At 34.5% G+C, this 23,426-nt stretch overlaps 1 protein-coding gene across 1 annotated transcript in view; it reads right to left on the bottom strand.

Annotated features, from left to right (window-relative positions):
• LOC129805019 (protein embryonic gonad-like) overlaps window positions 1-23,426 on the bottom strand; it is a 128,662-nt gene that overhangs the window by 50,196 nt on the left and 55,040 nt on the right. The window contains exon 2 of the mRNA XM_055852821.1: window positions 20,016-20,093. Within this exon, the coding sequence (XP_055708796.1) occupies window positions 20,016-20,093 (78 nt within the window). The remainder of the gene's footprint in view (window positions 1-20,015; window positions 20,094-23,426) is intronic.

Raw genomic sequence — 23,426 nt, 5'->3', positions numbered from 1 at the left:
AGTATTTTGGCTTTCGGGATTTTGGCATTCGCGATTTTGGCTACATCCGGAGATTAAGATTCAATTGTTCAACCAGGAATGTACGGTCTTCCTGAATGAACCAGAAATATTTCTGGCCTTATGGATCCCGTTTCAACGCTTAAGTATCAAGACCTTTCACCCTGTATCCGCAACTGACGAAAACCCTAACACGTTATCTCTAACCGTTTGACCGATAGAACCTACTACAGTTATACATTGTATTAAAATTTTTCAACAGTTTGTAGAGCAATGTATCCACAAAACTACATCAAGACAATAAGTACTACTGAAAAAATAGAGAGATAATTGTCTATTTGTTATGAGAAGTTCATCCTTAAAAAGTTATTAGCCCCTTGATTCTAAGTGATCCTCGTCAATGGTATCCCATGCAAAATTATCTGTAATCACAATTGACTTCGAAAATGTTTCAAAAAAATTAATTCTGTTCCAATCAATTAATTTGAATAGCCTTGTTTAAATTAAGGTTTTAAAAGACAAGTTTCGCTCCACATGCAATTTTCTCCTTCAATGTGTTCCAATAATTTTTCATTAGTGGCAAAAACAACAAGCATTTCAGCACTTTTCTTGCAGCTTCTTCTATTCCCATGAGCCTCTGGATCACCGTCGATGGATTATTATTGACTCTCTAAATTGTTATCGTTATCGTTGCCAATTTTGCGAGTGTTCATCTCATCTTGAGACTGTCGTCTTGGGTTGTCCGTCTTGTGAACATCATTATCATTAAGTTAATGTGCCACACAGCATATACAAATGGCTCGATCGACCATCATAGCGAGAGGTGCAAATCCACTTGTTTGACTTGCAGCATCTTTATTCTGGCATCGCTCCCGCGATCGCGATCTTCGCACACCAAAGTTGATCTATAATCATCAATGTCGAGACATTATGGACTTTTTCAACTTGCAACCAACTCCATATCTCTTTCACTTGATCATACATGTATTTGTGTCTCTGGCTTTGGTCAGGGACATTAATTTTTACGACAATCGCCATGCAATTTGTCCGACAATGGGGCTAAATTGCTAACTGGTGGTAATGCAAAAATTGGCAGATTTGACCAAAGAGGATAATGATAAAAGAGCGATGTTGTTCATGGCAATCGCAGTAAAATATTGGCACAAGAGGGGCAATTTCGATCAATTGCATTTACTCTCCTTTGATTTTTTTTTCTGCCCAAAAATGTATCTCAGGCAATTCATTGAAGATCAAACCACAATACTGTCGATCTTCTGGTTCACTTGTACGGCCAATACTGCAAATTAGTGGCTATAAAATGTCGATGAGGAGGCCCATCCTTCTCCAAATACCACATCCCAATCGATCGTGCAGTGAATTTGGAGCCGCCAAATGTCTTCATACGCGCGATCGCGAAGTTATCATCAAAGGGAGTCACTAATGGTATACATGAGGCCAACACCTGACCCACACTCCAAATAATACCAATAAACAGCCAGGCGATCTCTTTTTTATTCTCACCAGTACATAATTGCTTAATTGTACCACTCCGGGAGTTCACTTTGGTCAGATTTCACCATTCTTTCTCCCTTCGATCGCTGACCAATTTGTCCAGGGTCAATTTATGAAGCACTTCTTCCTCCAATGCATTATTCTAACATAACATGTCAGAGGACTGAACTGCTTCGGCGGATATAATTGAATTTGTGTTTATTTTCTGTTTTTAAGACAAATTATTAATTTTATTTATTTTAATATTCCTGGCTATCTTGGCCAATTTTGTACTTTATTCACCTTGAAATTTTTGATTCCCTCTACAATATTTTAGGGTAAGATAAGGTAATTCGGAATCATGTACATTTTGGAATTTCGAGTTTTTCTTACCGTTTCAAATGGTCAGAAAGGAAAAGAAAACCACGAAGAAGTACAAGACTTTACATTTAAGAGTAATTCTCCGTCATATTCTCCTTTTACTATTTAAAACGGTTAGAAATTCTCAAAGTTTCAAATTACACGTGACTCTAAATTACCTAATCTTACCCTACGTAAAAAAGTTTAAGAACCGAATGCTCTTACCAACCACACCACGAAACTCCTAAAACAAAATTGTTTCTATTAAGCTCATATCGAATTTCGTCAAGTTTATGGCATCGGTATCCTACCGATTTAAACGACTTTACAAGCTTTACAATTTTTCTAGCAAATTATCCCAAAATCGAAAAGGTTTAACAGTAGAAATTAAGTACAGGGTTATACTTCTTATTAATTTATCTCGAATCCGATGAAATTAAATTGAAAACTCCAGGAATTTTCAAATACTTGTTTGAAAATCAAAAGAGAAATTTCTGTGAAGTTTATATCGACTGCTCAGAATATAAAACAAATAAGTCGCGAATGGTAAACTTTACAGGAGACCGATTTCAATCGGAGATTTTACATTCTCAGTATAGGATTTTTAAGATTTTAAAAAACTATAACTTTGGGAATAATTAACTTTCCGGATTAATATTTACAGGGAAGGCACAGGGCATCAATGCGTACCAGAAAAGCAAAACAAACGAATTTTTAAAAAAAAAATCGAGTTATTCGACTTGTATTCTGACAAGACGATATAGATAAAATGTTCTCTCAGACTATCTAAAAAAAACCAGGGATATGACAAGCAAGAGTTACAATTACTATTTTATTCTTATTAAAAAAAACTAAATAAATTACCCTTTTATTCTTATAAATTCGATTAAAAATTGTGAAAACTGTATCCCATAAAAGGCTTCATGCTAGGAAGAATGAAAAAGGTAAAGATGAAGGTGAAACTTTAAGACAAATCAATGTGGGAGTTTGGTCTATTTTGTTGTTCTTCAATTTATTTTTATTAGCCAGTGTTTCGATCCTGGATGGGATCTTCTTCAGAACACCAAAAATCTGGGAGAACACTTACCAGGAAATTTTTAGAAGCACTACTTTTCAGTGAATTGAAGGTGAAACCTTTCCAAAGACCGAGTCGAATGTCAATATCTAATACCGGGCAATATTCGATAACCAAAAAAAGGGATACATAATCTAAACGTTATATCTTTAAACTTCACAATCAAAAAGTTAATGAAGAATATCAGGTAAAACATAGAATTTTTTCCTGAAATACTTTTATTAGTAAACACTTTACGATTATAGTAATTTAAAAAAGACATTTTTAAATTTAGAATAATTATTTTTTAAAGGGGCTTAACTTAATACAACATATTGAAGATATTCTGAAACAATTAAAATTTCAGAATATTTTTTAAAGAAATATACAATAATAATCAACAAATGTCGATACAAAGCTTTAGCATTGAAAAAAAGTCCGTTTAACTCAATTCGATTTTACATAATACTTTATAAAATTTAAATTCATTCAACCTTTCAACTTCGGCTAATATACCGGGTAAAACTAGCCAGATAAGCTTTAAAATTTATTTATTATTTTTTATTTATTTATTTTTTTTAATTTGTATTTCTTAATTTATTCAAAAAACCTCTAGGCAGATAAGTTTTAGAATTTTAAATATTGCTAAGAACATTTAAAGAATTTTGTTTTTATTTATTTTTCTATTGTTCCTTTACTGTTTTAGGATTGTAGGATAAGAGAAATATATTTTGGATATTATAAACTCAATCTTAAGATGCCGTCCTAAAAGGAGCTGTGATAATTTGAAAAACCTGCTATTAGTCCAGTATTTGTCCAAATCGGATGTAATTTCAAATCCAAATAATGTTATTTTTGTTAATTTTTTTGAACTTTTGTTTTGTATTTGAAATTCTTTCTATGAGTGAGACAGATTACTACATTTAAATTCTTTTCACTCTCACTGAAACGTCAAAAACATGTTTACAAAACAAAAACGTTGGCCAATAAGACCTTCCCAAAATTATTGAATTTAACATAATCATTTCAACAATTAAACAGATTTCTAAAATCGGTCTAAATGATGATTTAATTTCATAATCGAAGTATTACAACTAATTTTGAAAGTATAAAAAAATATTGAACCTTGGAATAGCAATAATTTTTCATTAGTTTAAATATTTTAGACTCGGGTCCTGACTAAAATCCTGAAAGCTGAAATTCGAAAAGGATTAATATCCTAAAAAGTCACATTCCTAAATAATAGGGTTGAGATCCCCGAAAAGCCAAATTTTCGAATCTTCCAAAATCCTGAATGCCTAGATCCCAGGATTTTGGCTTTAGGGATCTTGGATTTACTGCATTTGGACCCATTCGGAATTTTGACCCATTCGAGATTTTAGCTTGTTAGGATTTTGGCTTTTCAAATTTTGATTTTTCGGAATTTTCTCTTTTCAAATTTTGTTTCTACAGGATTTTGGCTTTTAGGATTTTGATTTTTTGAGATTTTGTTTTTTTTCCAAATTTTGTCTCTGTGGAATTTTGGCTTTCGGGATTTTGTTTTTTCAAATTTTGTCTCTGCGAGATTTTAGCTTTCGGGATTTTGACTTTTCGGGATTTTGTATTTTCAAATTTTGCCTCTGCGGAATTTTGTATTTTCCGAATTTTGGTTTTCAGGATTTTGACTTTTCTTGATTCTCGCTTTTCAAGAGTTATCTCTGCGGAATTTTGGCTTTCAAGATCTTGGGTTTTCGGGATTTTAGCTTTTCGGGATTTTGACCCATTCGGGATTTTGACCTATTCGAGATTTTGGCTTTTTAGTATTTTGGTTTTCAGGATTTTGAATTTTCGGGGTTTTTTGGCTTTTCCAAATTTATCTCTGCGAAATTTTAGCTTTCGGGGTTTTGACTTTTCGAGATTCACGCTTTTCAAGATTTATCTCTGCGGGATTTTGGCTTTCAGGATCTTGGATTTTCGGGATTTTAGCTTTTCGGGATTTTGATCCATTCGGGATTTTGACTTTTCGAGATTTTGTCTTTTGAAATTTTATCTCTGCGGGATTTCGGCCGGCATCATTAAAACTTGAAGCCCATTTAGAATAAAAATCTTCAGGATACTTTTTATCATTCGAACTTCACCGAGAGAGACATACATGGAATACATTTTTTATCTAGCCTGAATTCTAAAAAGTAATATTTTTGTTGTTTTTTTTTTAAATAAATTTGTACTGTTAAGAGGAAATGATCCCTACGATCTTGAAAAATCACTGCAATTATTTATACATAAATTCAAGAAATTCGAAGAATGGGCTAAGCTTCTGGTCCGAAAACCGCGGTACGAGCTAAAGAAAGGATTAGAGATAATGATTTATGATCTTCTGAATTTTCCCCATGAGTAAGTCTTTTCATGATAAAAATGAATTTTAATCTAGATTAGACCGTTTCGACTCTCAGCTCAAAAACGTGTTGTGCATTTTAACATGGTCAATTAATGGCACAGTGCTTTAGTATCCCACACTTACTTCCTAAAAACTACTTTTTTTTTCATCCAGGAAACAGATGCTCTCGCCACCATGTCATTGTTCTGGATGACAATTGCTCGGCTTAGTAGAAAAGTGGACTCCTCGAAGAACAAGTTTAATGCATTTGGCATCACTTAACATCTTCAATTCAGCGTATCGAATATGTTTTTCTGCCCTCAACCACGCTCTGGTAAATCCCAGATGACAACCCAGCAAGATATAGAAGAAATCGTTCCCATAGCCACATTTTCCGTTTGCCATCGAAATTGATATTACTCCGCATAAATTGCGCGAAAACTGCCGCTGAGGCGGTGAAAGAGCTCTCACGGCGGTCACAATTCTAACCCACACTGGGGGGACTCCACTAATTATGTTAACACGTCAATTAATTTCATTTGAAAGTGTATTAGCTGCAAACTCGAGCCACTGTTTATGGTAGTATCAGTCGTCAGGTGATACCAAATGATTGGCTGAAGAGCATTTCGCTGAGCTCTCAGTGTTTACCATCATTCGCTAGATCACATTTCAATTGGCAAGTGCGTGTGCTCTAAAAGATTTATTCTCACTGTTGCACCTGGATCTTTCTCATCTGCTACTTAGCACTTAGTTATCACTTTGAGTTTCAAACCTTTGCCAAATTGCCTACTTAAGAACTTTATTTCAACGGCTCATTTAACCCTTTAAAGAAATTTTATGACCTTTTGACGCATCTTTTTAGAAGTCAGTTCGTCTTCTTAAAACTTCAACGATCATTATTTGAAAGTTGCTAATTATTTCCTATTGCTAAAACAAGATCGTAAAACGCGTATTTGTGGGGAGGGGAAGTCAAACTTGGTTCGAACGAGGAAACGGAGGCATGAGGCACCGTGTTCTGGGCCTTAAGGAGTAGATAATTGGATAACTCAGGGCACAATTTTGGATAATTCCATTCTGTTCACTTGTATGTCCATCAGGGCATGAAGAGTGATATAGGGGAAAGTAGGGCACCTTTGTATTGGGGTAGATCTTAAAGTAGTTTGGCTTCACAATGCGTCTCTGGTGCTAAATTATATTCTGGTTAGGTTCATTTCATTTAAAATTATTAGATAAAAACTATATTTTGAAGTTGCCCTAATTCAAAGGTGCTTCACTTTTTCCTAGAGGTCAAAACTAGAGGTTTCAAACCTTCCTAGAGTTTCCGGATTATGAGAAAATCCGAAAAATATGGTTTTTAGGGGATGGAGGGAGGATAGAAAAAAGGAAATAAAGGACCGTCCGAGATAATGTCGACTTATGAAGGAGTCATCGTTCTCATCGAGGACCGGAAGGCGATATCTCTTACCGTTTGACCTCTAGCTCGAGGACAAATTTAACGTCAAGAAAAAAATCCGAAAAAAAATATTCAAAAATTGGGACTTGACCGATTTATTACCGCTGAAGACCGATACAGCCGGGTTGAGAATTTCAATACCTTTCCAAAAAATCCAAATTTAATCAAATCGGTTGAAAAATGTGCCCTCCAAAGTGATTGACCTTTGACTTTCAATAATTCAAAATGGAGAATTTTCCGGTTATAGGTATGTTTGGACGACACATTCGCCTGGACTACCTCTAAAACATATCCGAAAATCATTGAAAAAGCTTGGGCCAATTTCGAGAAAAAGAAAAACTTTTGGACATATTGGCCTGAATTTTAAGACCAAGATCCAGATCAAGATCAAGAAAATATCAAGATTTTGGTATTCTGAAATCAAAAAATCAAAGATCAAGATGTCAAATCTGTCAAATGTCTTGGAATCTTGAAATAATTTCTAAGAACCTCTCGGAGGTGCTTAGAATTTTCAAAATAGTATTTGAAGAGTTTCATATGGAAATCACTATTCTTGAGGAATATATCTATAAGAGATGGTATAAAAAGAGAATTACTTTGAAAAATACTGTATTTGACTTTGTAATTTAATCGAAATGGTATGTAATTTCTAGATGGACATATCGAAGTACACCACCCTGGGGATACCTGCAAAATAATTACATCTTGCATAAGCATTTCTTGGTTTATCACAGGTCACAAGTTTGGTTTGCACTTCCTGTACTCTCGTTTATGACCCCTAATTTATTCTTTAATACGTTCTATAATTAATTTTCCTAAATTATATGACGAAATTTCAACAAATTCAACAGAGAAATGAAGATATTTGTCAGAAGTGACGTTTCGTTAAGGGTGGAAAATCTTGAAATCTTGGTTCTTAGCTAAGACATTTTAAGTTCCATCAATACTTCGCGTCAGAATACGAAATTTTGATTTCGGAAATATGTGACAGCTTGAAATTTTGATCTTGATTTTGGTCTCAGAATTGAGGTCATTGTTTTCTTTTTGGGGGGTCATCGAAAATCGGAAGTTAATATCTTTTACCGTTTAAGCTCCAGGACGGTGACAAGTTGAAAAAAGCGATTATATTAACTGCTTTCTCTTTGAGTTCTAGGAGTAATACACCGCCTCTGCCCAAGAAGTCCGAGAGCATGGAAGAAGTATCTACATTGCGAGAAAGGCGCTCCTGAGCGATCTACGATCAGCAAATTCTTCCAACACGAGATATACGACAACATGATTGAATTGTAACAAATAGGGGAAACTACTCTGCCTTCGAACGTTCATGCCTTCAAATAAGGTGAGTTTCTCTTATTTTTCATAAGAGATTCACAAAAAATTATCTCATAATTATCAATTATTTAGTGAAAATGTATAAGTCTCTAAGGAAAAATAAAAGAAAATTTACATTATTCGAAGGCATGAACGTTCGAAGAGAGAGTACTTTTCCCTATATCCCAATACGATTTATAATGCATTTCAGAAGGGTTGTTTAGGAAAGTCTGAATGAATTTTCCATGTGATGGGATATAGCAGATAGTGGACGGAAAAATAGGCCTCTTTTGATTTTTACTCTTTAATTCTTCACACCATTTCCAGGATGAATGTCCTCTTCATCAGGTTTCGAATTGGACGAAAAAATACATACAGGCCGTACAGGTGTTTCTGTCTCAGCCTTTTGGATGATAAACATCTTTGTGAAAAATTGTGAAAAAGTCCAAATGAAGTGCACCAGTAAATTTTCTCACTTGTACGTGATTTTTCCTCCAATTTGAAACATGACAAAGAGGACATTTATCCTAGAAGAAGTCTATTTTTCCATCCACTATCTGTTTTTTCTATATTCTTTGCTTTTAGTACTTTTTTTACAAAGTATTTTAAAATTTCAAAAAACGTTTAAAAATGAATTAATATGTAGAGATGAATTTGACCGTAATTTTGGACATCCTTCTTGTAATTCTGGACACTTTGCTTGTAATTTTGGACACTTTGCTTGTAATTTTAAACAGCCAATCCGCCTCAGTGGGCACTCAATGGGTCAAGTGGTAGAGCACATGTTCTATAATGCAAGTGTCCCGGGTTCGAATCCCTTTAGGTCACCAGGATTTTTCTTCCGATAAAAGGGTTCGAATTTCATCCAGTGAGCTTCACTGCTCTTGATTTCACGGGGCATGGGACTGACAATCCCATTCCTGTATAAGAAAAAAATAATAATGGATGTTCCGAACTCTCCTTGTGGGAAGGCCTAAGGTACTCTATGGAACGTTGTGCCACCATTATTATTATTATTATTATTATTATTATTATTATTATAATCCGCCTCAATAGGATACTTATAAATAGAATTAATATTCCTCCTAGAAATGTTAAAAATAGAATATAAGAAAATCAGAATGTTTTTATTATTAATCCAATAATACAGGCAATTAAAGTAGTTTGAATAAGTAATATTAATCCTATAGCTAATGGATGATTTATAAATATAAAAATAATTATTACCAAGTCTTCTTCCTGTTTTTGAGAAGGACTCGTAGAATGTCACAATAAGCCTGGAAACTTTCCATATGAATTATTAAAATAAGTTGACTTCGGTACTCCAAGTACGCTCGGATTCGCGCATTCCCTGGCCTTTCCGGGAATCTTTTAAGGCTTGTCTCACTACATCTCGTTCGTAGAGATGATGGTCCTGGTCAAGCGCCTGGCAAGTTGGCATTTTTATATGGAGCTATTTGAGGCCAATTCCTAAATTGATCTTGGACTCAGCTCACAATGCTCCGAGGAAAAAATTTATTTAAACAAAAATTTAGTATATTTATCCCTCCATACGGAAAGGTATCTTATAAAACGCAAAAACTTCTCACTTTTTAAATATTTAGCATAACGGTAGCGAGTGCAAAAGAATCCCATATAAATTTAAATCGAAGTATGAGAAAGTGACTTCAAATTTCAGGCAACTTGCCAGTGGGTTGGTCCTGATTTTCTCTAAGCATTTATACAACCTAGTCATCACAAAGGCTAAAATGGGCTAAAACTTCACGAAATTTTGAGAGAAAAACACCTGTCCAAAATTAAGTATATCACCTGGTGAATCTTTGAGAATATTGTCCATATTTCACATGAAAAACGTAACTCACAAAGCAAGTTTCGCTTCAGTACAATAATATAGCTTAAAAATATCAAGTAAAAATTGTTAGTACTTCTCTACAGCTAAATAAAACTGAAGTAAACACGATGTTCTATCATATTCCTCATAAGCAATTGCTCACATTGAAGTTTCAACAAGGCAATTTTAACTCAAATCATATTCGAAATTTAACGAATTTACTGTTAAAGTCTTCCAAAAAGAACAAATTATTTAGATAGAATTCATTATTGATCAAATATTGGAAGAAAAGTCCATAATTTTAATCAATTTATATTTAGTGTCCAATTTTACCCTCAAAGTGTCCAAAATTGTAAGCACTTCCTCTATGTAATTTAATACCTTCTGGGTCAATAGCTCCAAAAAATCCCTTAATATTCTCAATAAGTCATTAGGGGCAATTTTTCTCAAGTGTCCAAAAAAAGATCAGCCTTCAGGTAAACTTGTCTTCGGTAATATTACACTGTGATATTTTTCCGTAAATGATCCCCGTGTGGTGAAATCTGTCCATTTGTCACATGATCTCTTGAAAATTATTTTAAAGTACGATCATGATCTCTTGTTGGTCTTCGATGCTCAATTTGGCATCTTTTGTCGTTTCCCAAGTCAAGAAACATTCCGTTTTTATATTTTTTTTTTATTATTATTTAACCATATCTCCTCCATGTCTTGGAACGGTGTGAAAAATTGCAGACGCGATCAAGCACGAGATGTAATATCATATTTAAAGAGATGATTTATTGTAGTTGAAATTTTGATTCATTTAGTCCAATTTTTAATGTAAATGAGCCGTTTATTAACTGATGTTGTTTTTTTTTTTGTACCATCGAACCATGAGGCTCGATGTCTTTTTCGGACAATGGACGAGAGGCGTGAATGGCTTTTAAGTTGCAGAATTAATCATTTTCGATAGTGGTCCATGGTTGGAATGGTTGAGGGAAGGAACATGTTTTTGAGAAAAAAAAGTATGTGAAATGGGAGGTAATTGCCATTTTGAGGTAAAATAACCTGGGTGAATGAGGGGAATTGATCATCATTCTTAAGTGATATTATTTACCAAACAAGTACAAATTCAGCATGTTTGCAATTAATCCCAATGCCGGAGAGATGAATTCCACATGATTATAAATCACAGAAGCAGAATTATGGGCAATTTGTGGAATAATTTGCCTCTAAATGTCTTCATATCTCAAAGTGCATGTAGATGAATTTTTCTACCTGGTTATATTTCTTGTTTTTCATTTCTTTTATTTATTTTTTTTTCTTAATTTTTACTTCTTGTAACTTGGTGAAGCATTATTGTTGAATGTGCAGAAATTATATCACGAGCAAATTGATCGGCTTTTTGCATGGTAAGATTCCATTTGCCCCTCATTCACCCAGCGCAATTCGTATTTTCATTGCTTCCCATAATCATTATCAACCTCATCATCATCAATGACAATCATTTCACCTGGTAAAGTAGAGTGGAAAATATATTCATTGATAATTTGTCATTGAAACATCTTCAGTGCTAAAGTTCCAAAGTAAGTGAAAAGTAGCTGAGAAAAGATACTGAAAACGGTCAGCATTGGCTGCCAAAGAAGGTGGTTTCCATGCATAATTAATATTTTAAATTTACCACCTCAATTCACCCCAGAGTTGTACATTAAAGCAGCATAAAAGAAATAATTTTGTGTTAAAATCCCATGAATAAAGTGCACCGAAAACCGATTATTTTGCAATTTTATCGAACGAGCATAATAAAATTACACCTCGACCCCTGTAATCATAAATTTCTTTATAAATATTTTTGCTCCATGAAACTTCACCACATTTTCAATATATATAGTAATTGCATCCCGACAAAAATATTCTTAAATACTCTCCTGACCATGTTCTTGTTTTTTTTACGCCCAGTAACTTCTCTTTTTTAGCATACCTTCCACGCACCTTTCTGTTTACGTGAGCAATTTCAAATCAATTTTTACTCATCTCTTTCTCTCTGGGTTAAATCATAAAGCAAATATTTTTCCTCATTTATTGGCATATACAGGACTTTTTTTCAGCATCTTTAGCACCTCACAAATTAATTCTCCAAGAGCCTCTGCACTTCAGCCAAGCGATATGGTCTTTTACTTCTTGTTGAACCTCTTTTGGTTCTGGATTTTTCGGAGATATTCTTACCACGGAGAAAATTATGACGAAAATTCATAAAAGGGCAAATCATTGAGAAAACGAACAAGCACTGAGAGGCAGGAAAGAAATTTACGGAGTTTTCCTTAGTGTAATTTGCGTATATTTATTTCCTAATTATTATGCAAAACGTACAATAACTTTTGTTTTATAAACATATTTTTTGACATTTTAATGAGAGTGAATGAAACAGAGATTTAGTCGTCTTTCTCTCTCTCTCTCTCATAGGAATTTTGAAAACATGTTTACAAACAAAAGTTATTGTGCGTTGGGAATTATTGTTCTTACGCTGAGTGAGAGAAATCCGAAAACGCCAAAATAAAATTTCGAAAGCGCTAATTTTACCCTGAAGTATTGATCCGAAATCGTTGTAAATATTACCCTTTTTAGGTGTATTATGTGTTAAAGTTACCCTTTTTCATATTAATTTCACCCTTGAACGTTGTAAAATCAACATTAAAAAGTGTTGATATATTTTTATACCTAAAAAGTGTTAAAGTTATGAGGAAAACAGTTACTCGTAGCCGCTTTTTTCTTAGTGTAATTGTAGGGGGAGGTGGGGCTACATTGTTATACGATTTTTCGCATATTTCTAATGAAAACCGTAATTTGGATACACAAAATAATTGTCGACCTAAACAAAATAATTGTAAGGACCAGCTTCATTTAGAAATAGGCGGAAAAGTCGTATAACAATCCAGCCTCACAGTTCAAAGTATCCCCACTTTCACCTATAAACATAGATTGAATTGAACCATGGTTAGAGAGCCTATCTCAAAGAGGAATTGGAATTGGTGGACATTGAAGCGCTGCAGCAGATGTGAAAAGTGAAAGGTTTTTATCGGGCTTTGTCGTCTTAGCGACAGGGCTGCCAACCGCAGGTATCTTTGTACAAAGAACAGTCAGGAAATGCCCTAGTGCAGACAGAGGATGTGATAAAGACATGGGAAGAGTACTTCAATTCAAAAAATTTCTTCAAGGAAGATGGCACAGACCACAGGGAGGAGGAGACTCCGGACTGGACGGAAGTTGCCATAGCCATTCAAAACTTTCCTGGCGAGGATAATATCCCGACAGAGTTGATAAAATATGGAGAAAAGGAGCTACACAACCGTATTCACTCTTTCTTCCATGACGTCGGATATGATTTCTTACGACTGGAACATGACCACAGTTGTCACAGTGTACAAGAAAGAAAACAGACTGGATTGCAATAACTACAGGGGGATTGCTCTTCTAGATTCATCGTATAAAGTCCTGTAACAAAGCCGAAGCCATGCGCCGAAAAGGCGATCTAGGAGTACCAGGCGGGATTCCGACCTGAGGGATCCACACCGGACCAATTGTTTAATGTACGTCGAGTGCTATATAGCATTTAGGCGAACTATCCTTCATGCAAGGCTTACGAGGTTGGTGAGAATAACATTTCCCAGTCGCAGTGTCAGGTGAAATTTACAGGAAGTAGCACTGTAATGTTTCGCGCATTCTCCGAACCAAAGTAAGATAATGCGCTGTCGCCGGTTCTGTTTAATCTAGCCCTAGAGCATGTCACTAGGATCTTCAGATTGCAGCACGAATGCCACAGGCCACACACCGGAACAGACTTGAGCATCCTTCATCAATAGCCTCTGGGGATTGAGCCTCATTGCCCATTCCAAGAATATCACGAATTCGGCATTCTCCTCGCTTCACTTGTGAAGACCGACTGAAGAGCCAATTCGATTGTGCCTTCGGAAGACCTTGTCGAGCACTCACAACTCCATCCAGCGGCACTATAGCGATATCTTAACTTAAGGTTAGTCTCATTTATAGCACCCCTCAAAGTTACCACTCCAGCTGAACAGTGGTTGGCACCGTTAACTTAGAAGTGACCTAGGGTTTCAGGACAATCTGTCCTTCCGGTGAGAATCGGAATCTGTTGATCTTAGGATTCAGTTAACAGATTCCGACGATTACGGAAAGGACAGATTGTCATAAAAAACGTAGCTCAGTTCCACCACAGTCAGCTAACCCTTTATACAGTTGGGTTAGAAGAGTCTCCGTCAGGACGGTATTTTTCCCTCCAATTCCTTTAGGGCTAACAGTCCTACTACAGGATACAACCAACGATCCTGCATCCTATATAAATCGTCGCAGTTGTTTGCATATATTGATGATATCAATGTAATGGGTCGGAGTGCGTTAACAGAGATTGAGACATTTGTCAACTTAGCCACTGTCATGGAGTGGATGGGACTCACAGTGTCAACGAGGGAAAGACAAAATACATGGCAACCGGTCCCGCTGCACCAAGATACCACCGATGGATACCTCACGATGGATTCGTGGAACTTTGAAGTCGTCAAAATCTTGAAATATCGCGGATCCATGGTGAGTTCTGATAACAGTGTGAAGATAGAGATAAATGAGCAGATTGTGGTAGGGAAAAGATGCTCCCTCACTCTATCAACAATATTCCGTTCTCGAAACGTCTCTCGATCATCGATGATCATAATATACAAAACCATAGTGAGACACATTGTCACTTATGGTTTAGAGGTAGTGCCAAGAACCTAAACTGAAGAGCAATCGTTACTGCTGCGATCTATAGCTCAACGAGAGAAACAGTTAGTAGAGAGTACCGTATCCGAACGAACCATGAGCTGGAACTCCTTTATGAGGAACCAGACATTATGGCCACTATAAGAGCACGCCAAATTAACTGGCGGATACATTCAACAAATGCCAAGCTGAAAGAATTCCTAGAAAGCCACTACACAGTGGGCCTAAAGAGACGATTAGTATGAGGGGCGCCTCAGAAAACGATGGAAAGAAGTAGTAGACAATTTCCTTGAACAGCTGGAGTAGCTCAGATGCTATAGAGAGCTGGCGCTGTATGACGAGGAGTCGCCAAGACTAGAGGAAGTTACTATGGGAGGTCCGATCATGGTCAGACATGGTAGATCGGATCAATAAAGACCATCCTTACTTTTAGAGGTAAAGAAAAGCTTACGAACAGAAGGGTGCGAAAGTCATCCGCAGGGGACAAAGTCACCCGCATTTACGGTGTATGTTAATTTGAAATTTGAAACATACTGAACACCAAAAATTGTACGAGTATTGTATTTCTTCTTATACTTCTGTGGTTCTGTGATAGAAGACTAATTTCTAGTACAATATTTTTGTGTTTTATGTATACAGAACTAGATGGCGCCAGAGTTAAATGAATACTTAATATTGTGAAAACTGTTCAATCAAAATACTTCCATACACTCTGTTTTTTTTTTTTTATAGAGCATTACAATTTGGCATTTTATTGAACAGATTTGATATTTTATAAATAATTTTCCAAAATTTTGTAAATGACAATTCAAAACCCAAATGACATCCCTCTTTGGAAATTCTGCGACAATCTCCATGCAAGAGACACGTTCAGCAGCAATTAAAGTCTGATTTAGTGCCACACACAGCAGGATGCGTGATTTTTTGTCGCGAGTCGTGGTCCAAAACAATTAAATATATCGCTCTGAGAAAGATCATCAAAAGTGTGATTGATTGGCACACAAAGTCCGCCCCGTGTGTTAAATTATTAATTTGACCTGAGTGAAAAGGCACATAAAAAACGATTCCGAACATTTATGATCACGAAAGTATTCGATCGGAAAATGATGGTCACAAATCATTTTCGATGGAGAAAAACGGCAGGTGACCAATCGACACTTTATTATTGCAAGGTCCATTTTCCTCCTCTTATGATCCACCAATTTGTCCACCTACGAGCCTAGTCCCAAAATATGCACTTTAATGCCAAAAATGTTGTGGACTGTTTTATGATGGCAATTTGCCATCTGAGCGAAAAGAGATGTTCCACAAGTGGTACTCATTAATAAATTGCCGACAATAAATTAGTGAATTAAGTGCCCCGAAGGAGGAGCAATATGCGATCGATGTGATAAATCAGGGGAATATTGGCAACAATTATGGATTCTTGCCATGAAATTGCACAACAAAAGAAATCGGTCTTGTGTTTTTTTAAGGCTCAGCATTCTTCGGCAACTGTCGCACCTTCAGAAATTCTCATGCTATTGCAATGTTACACATACCACACGGATACACTAAATTCTGTCCAGTGAGAAATCGAATAAGAAAAGAATCTTTTTTGTACTTCAGAAAGTATAGGCATGAGAGTATTTACTTAAAAAGTGCTTAGTCTAAGGTCTTTAATTAAGTACTTATTCAAAACACTTTTCAAGTCGCTAATACAAACTACTTAATTAGGGGCATTTATAAAGGCCTTAATTAAGTACTTAGTGTTAAGGCAGAAACATGCCATATTAGTCTCGCTATTCGTCACAAAAGGCCGACGTTTGTCTCAATTTCCTATTTTTTACTATTCGAACTAATAAAGAGAGCAGTTAGGGTGAGAATTACGATTTTAGGCTATTTTTTGCATTTTGAACCCAGGAAAAAAGGCCTAGGCCTCCAAGTTAGTCAGGAAATGTGAGATGCGGAATTAGTTATTAGAATATATGACCATGGATTAAATTCATTTAGTAACGTGGAAAATAATCTACTTTTACTAAGCTGCAACATTACGAAGTTGCTAAATCTTCCCCTATAATCCATATTTTTCAATTTGTGACACAGCTAAAGGCTGAACGGTAAGAGCCCCATAGGAAACTTCTGTGGAAATTCCATTGGAAATTTTGCGTCAAATTCTGCTCATTCCATGGAATTTGGACGCTAAATTTCCGCAAAGTCTTCCATTGCATTTTTCCAAGGAGAGGCCATGCAAAATGGCCATTCCATTGAAATCTAGCGCCTCTTTCTAGTGGAAGTCTATGGAAAGTTTATATGGAAAATTACACGTGAAATTTCCGCGGATTCCACTGGAATTTTCTATGGAATATTCCAGAAGTTTCCCTATGGATTTTCTATGGATTTTACCGCAAATACGCCCCTTTTTTGTAGGAAAATTCCTGCTTATTTCCTGGGGAAAAACCAAGGAATAATTCCACGCAAAATTCCACTACCTTTCCATACAGTTTTCTAAGAAAATTCCACACTTTTGTTTCTTCGCTTTACCGCTAGAAAATGTTCGTGGCGCTACAAAATAGATTAATTATTTTGCTCGCAAATTTTATGCAAAGATCGTAGTGATTTCTGTGTTACGTATAAGTGTGTATAAGAAGTGATAACATTAAACAGACTGCGAACCAGAAAATATACGTGCTTTTATTTCATGGAATGTATTTTTTTAGGAAAATAATTTTTTTACGTGGCTTTTTTTATGTAAAGTGTAAATTGGTTATCGCTGATTTAATAAAACATATCAAAATCCTTGTGAAATTTACTATTTTTTTATTATAGGGAAATGAAAATATGAGATGCATGTGACAGCTTCATTTATTCTCCATTTTCTTTGTTGGAGAAATTCATAATCATTCCACGTGAATTTCCTGGGAAATATACCATGGAGAATTTCGGTGGAATTTACCAAGGAAAAATACTGGAAAATACCGAGGAATTTTTCTGTGTGATTCCTTATTCCGCTTTCTTTTGCTATGGGGAGATATCGACTTCCGGTCTTCGACGATTGGTTTATTTCGAAAACGGCTCCTATTTTTTTTTCATTTTCGAATAGGTATGTTGTGGAGGTAGTTAAGGCGAATATTTCGTCTTTGGACACCTATGTTCGAAAATATTTCGTTATCGAATTTTCGAAGTTCAAAGTTTAACCACTTTGGAGGGCCTAGTTTTCTACCAATTTGTTTAAACTTGGATTTTTTGGAAGATCTTGAAATTTCCATTACGGCTGCATCGGACTTAATCGGTCAAGAGCCGGTATAGTGCCCGTATATCATTTGACTTTCTCGGATTTAGGGTAAAGTGATATAAATTTGACAATTCGACGGTACAAGTTGGACATTGTTTTTTTCTTGATAAATACAGTGCAAAATTTGTTTTTATGCATAAGGAACCAAATTATAAAACTAAAGCATTAAAAATATACAAATAAAATGAGGTACTAGATTTATCAAGAAAAAAGCCCTGTCCAACTTGTACCATTATTGTCCAACTTGTACCACTTTACTCTACGCTTTATTTGTTCGAAAGTTTGTTACTCATGCTAAAATATTCTAAAACCTACTTTTCTTATACAATTCCTTGTTTTGGAATGTTTTTTTTTTTTTGAATTTTACTAACCAATTTATTCGATATTAAAGTGGTATATATACAAAAAGCATGCGGAAAGATAATACAAGGATATCTCTTTCCCGTGAGTTCGAGCACTTCACAAAGCTGGGACGCTTTGCGATCTCTTTTAAAGCATAGTTGGCTGTTCTACAACTCCTTAAAATTAAGTCATTGCGTTAAGGACTTATTAAGTCCTTAATAAGTACTTAATTTTAATTAATGCGTTAATCGGGCTATGTGAAGTGTCCAATGAACTATGTGCTAATTAATTTTGATTTTTCAGTTTTGCCAAGTTTAGAAACAAGCTTGCTTCTTCAAAATAACATTTTTTTCAAGTGTTTTTCTATTTGTATCTATTTTATTGAAGAAAAATGCACTAATTACTACATTATCGAGCAATTGAAATATTCTATAAAATTTAAAGTATTCTATAACATTTAAAGTAGAAATTTTCATTTTGACGAGCAAAAACTAAGGTTTTTGATACATGTAATGCTATTTTAGAATTTTATTAATTTCTAAAAAGCATAGTAATAGCATAAATTACATTTAGCATTTGTTTACATAGAACATTCACTTATTGATGCATCATAAATAAATCTATAAACTGGAAAACTGATAAGTAAATGTCAGTGTTATTTGCAATAAAATGCAAATATGCATTATAACTTTTGCATATATCTCATTAACATTTTTCATTAAAACATATCTATAGTCATTTGAACTCATTGCATAAAAAGTGCATAATTATGCATTCCATTCTTTGTTTGTTTCTTCAGTAGAAATTTCCTAATACTTTCACGAATATTTCGTGATTGGTGGAAATTTGGAGATAATTATGCTCAAAAATATCACATTTTTATCTTCAGTGGTGATGAGTGGTCAGTCGGGATGCTTTGTTGGATGAAATGTGTGTTGAAAAATGTTTCAGCCCAAAAAATTGAGATCAATGCCTAATGATTGAGATTAAAGCATTGCCATTCTTGCTACCGACAAATGAAAGTATATCTCATTTCGGTGATTCAACGCGCAAAAGGCAATGTAATTTAGTTTAGCAATTGCCGCCAAAGATTATTTTGTAAAAATGCCGACCCAAGAGAGATGATCCACATCCACAAAAAAGTGCCCGTCTTTAATGATCTTTTAAAGATGCCCAAAAATCCCCCCGTTGCAATTAAATATTCAGCGGTGGTTGGGTATGATTTAAAAGAGTGAGAAGTGTAATTCCTTTGCCAAATAAGGGAAATTTAATAACGATATATCATGGTGAAAAATTGTGGAATACCACCCATGTTATAACACATCATTTTATTAATTAGAGTAGATTATTTATTTATTCATCATTAATTATCTGACTGGGAATCATAAATGACTTCTCATTTCTTTTCCTCCCACTTACAAGACTCCAATTAATTTTCTCGCTGAGCTCCGAATTTTTTTTTTTAACTGACCACAGTAATTCGATTGTTCATCAAATAAATCAAAGACATGACCAAGGAGGAGGACTGAGAATACAACAAAATTATGCGGAACTGTTGCTCTCTACCAAAGGATTCACAAGAAGGAAGAACATCACCTTCGTATCTTCCCAAATGAATTTATTGCCCAACAAGCTTCCAATTTTAGTAAAATGCCCCCCTTCACAAAAAAAAAGAGCGCAATTGAGCACTTCATGGGCCTAACAAGAAGAGACATTGGTGCCTCAGGGGAAGCAATTTCGACATCTTTAATTGCAGGAAGAATTGCACGGAATGAGAGAAAATGGTCCTACCTTGCAACCCTCACAGGTGAATGCACCAAAGTGAAATCCAGCGGCAGGTTCTCCGCACACTTTGCACTGCTGATTCATCTGCAATGAGATAAAAAAAACAGTCCATTTGAATAAATTATTGTTATTGCATCTGACACATTTGTCCATGGTGAACCTTTTGGGGGCCCCATAAAACTGGCTCAGGCCACAGAGGTGCCGAAACAGAGCAAAACTTGGGTTAAGGAAGGCTAAATTTATCACAAATTGAGAGCAAAAATTATCGTTTTTATTCTTCCGGGGAATATTCGATATATATTAACTGACTTAAAGGTATTAAAAGTTGTCAAGGAGAGTAAAATACAATATAACAGAATTAGCACAATTCTTTTTTACAACCAGAAGTAGGAGAAGGCTTTTAGGTTTCGCACACACTTTGGCTTCGAAAACTTCATTACAGCTCGAACTCAAAGAGAGAATAATTATATAATCTATTTTTCATCTTGTGACACGAATAGAGGCCAAACGGTAAGAGATATCGACTTCCGGTCGTCAACGACCCCCCCTCATTAATCAACATTATCTAGGACAATATTTTTCTCCACAAATTCGAATAAGTTTTGGAGATTGTCAAAGCGAATATTTCGTCCTTGGACACCTATGTTCGAAAAACATTTCGATATCGAATTTTCTAAGGTAAAAGATTCACCAATTTGAAGGGCCTATTTTTCAAACGATTTGCTTAAATTTGAATTTTCTTGGAAAGATCTTGAAATTTCTAATAAGGATACATCGGACTTAAGCGGTCAGACATCAGATTGTCGATCATCTATATCGATAAAAATGTAAATAAATTACCTATGTCGTGTGAAGTGTCAATCTATAAATTATTTATTTATTTATTTATTTTTGTTTATTTATTTAATTCATGTCCCTGTACACAAATAACACATTATGGGGCTGTACATAAACACACATTAAACTTTAAACACTTATTTCTTGTATTAAATTGAAAAGTTGTATACCACGCAAGAGTAAATAGGTCATAACCGGTAATCAGTAATGGCTCCGGCACACCTTTTAGATCAGGAAAATTTCAAGAAGTCGAAATTCGAATCCCTTTCTTTCTCGCATGTTTTCCATATGACTATCTCATTCTTTCTCACAGCAAATTCGATTGAACTAAAATAAATTTGGAATGATGTATAAAAGAAGAAGAAGAGTACAATAGAATGAGATAGACATATTCAAAGCATGTGAGAAAGAAAGGAATTCGAATTTCGACTTTATGAAATTTTCCTGATTTAAAGGTGTGCCGGAGGCATAAAAATTCAAATTAGTTCAAATATAAAATCAACCAGTCGATTTTTGTCAACAAAAAGCGGTTTTGGTTAGAAAAAAAGATGGATTTTTGGCAATTAAAAATGGATTTGTTTTAGTAAAATAGCTGATTTTGGTTCGAGAAAAAGAAATTCAATTTTGATCAGTAAATCAATTTTGTTTAGTATTGTCATTAACATACTTTTAGGTAAGAAAATAATTATAAAACCGCAATTCAGGACCCTTTATTTCTCAAACATTTTGCATAAGTCGATCCCACTCTGTGGCGCACAAATTGGATAGAACTAAATTGAATTTGGAGTGATCTTCAAAAAGAAAAATAAAATATGACAGAAAATGATAAACATATGGAAACCATTTGAGAGAAAATGTGAATTTACATTTCAATAAAATTTTTCTGATCTAAAAGGTGTGTCAGAGCTGTAAGAAAGCAAATTTTGGCCAATAATGGCACCGGCACACCTTTTAGATCAGAAAAACTTCATGAAATCGAAATTTACATCCTTTTCTTTCTCATACGCTTTACATATGTCCATCTCGTTCTTTCAAATTCGATTAAGCTAAATTGAATTTGGAATGATGTTTAAAAAAAGAAGAAGAGTGAAAATGTGAAAATTCGAAATTGCATAAACATAGGCACTATTGTTGCCTATGTTTATTCCACTCTTTCGTACACTTCTGATTTTAAACAACACAACACGTTCAATTTTTTTCAATCCAATTTTGAGTAGGCCTCTACACACTAGGAGAAATTTCTTTAAAAATTGCCTTTTTGAAGAAAATTTCCCCTACTATTGTAGGCAGAAATGTCAGATTTTTTTTTAAAACCATTTTTGACGAAAATTTCTTCTAATGTGTAGGCACCATACGATAATAAAGTATATATAAATAAAACTTTAAAAAAGAAAGAGACATAAATTTTGATTGGACTAAATTTGCCTGATTTAAAAGGTGTGCCAGAGCCAAAAAGTAAAATAGATTCAATATTCGCACAGGAATAGTAAATATCGTTGGATAGATTTTTTCTCACAACTTAAGGCGTCTGCATATTTGGGACAATTATCGTCAAATAAAATGTATTTACGACGTAATTTTGACGTTTCCACATACAGCAGTACGGACGATTTCCTGCAAAAGAGAAATTTTCGATGAAAGCTTCTTACAATGTGCAGACGCCCTTAGTGAAGGCCTACTCATTTTGATACTAGAACACTTACAAATTCGAATTAGAAATATTTCAGCCATCTTGCGGAATTATCAAAAAGTGAGAATATCTTTTTCTGGTTTCTCAAAACAATCTTCAAATTTCTCAAACTCCATTTATCTATGGTAAGATTTACGAATGTACTTTCTCTTACAGGATTATTTTAGAATTTTCTGAAAACTATGGATATTCGAAAGTAATGCTTTTAAAAATAACTTAGTTCGTTTGGAAAATTTAGGAATTATAATCATATAAGAAGTATTACTTAAATTGAAATAGAGAAAAAGGATTTTTCAAAGGTTAATAAGTAATCTTAGCTCAAGTAATGACAGTCCGTCCATTGGTTTGTGTCTCGACTAATCATGTTCTGGTTTTTACAATTAATATATTTTAGGAACCTCACTTAAAAATTAAAAAAAAATTATCTTACCAATAAAACAGATTGATATGGATTATCCAGAGAAATTTTCATTTTAAGCTAAGACACACACCAAAACAGCTAGTGGATTACATTAATAATGCTACAAAGACTATTTAATTGAGGCAAAGATTAAGAATTAAATGTATGGACAACATTATTTGAATTAGAAAATAATATTCTATTCATTTTATTTTTTTCTACTATGTGTAGTGTGCGGTATGTGTCTCGGCTGAACTATTTTCTTTTTATGATGAACTTTGTAATATAGATTTTAAGTATTTTTGCACTTTATCATTAAAATAATCAGAAACATATCCTTGTTTATTGTATTGATAAAGAATGTATAGTGTTAACCTGTATTATTTGATTCAGCTTCTTGTAAAATCTTATTGCATTTTCTGTGGTCTGCCAATGTTTTCATAAAAGACCACAACAATGACGAAGATACTCACTGAATGAGGCACGTTTT

The sequence above is a fragment of the Phlebotomus papatasi genome, chromosome 2 (genome assembly GCF_024763615.1).
Source record: "Phlebotomus papatasi isolate M1 chromosome 2, Ppap_2.1, whole genome shotgun sequence".
NCBI classification, from domain to species: Eukaryota; Metazoa; Arthropoda; class Insecta; order Diptera; family Psychodidae; genus Phlebotomus; species Phlebotomus papatasi.
This window is presented reverse-complemented; position numbering and strand designations above follow the sequence as displayed.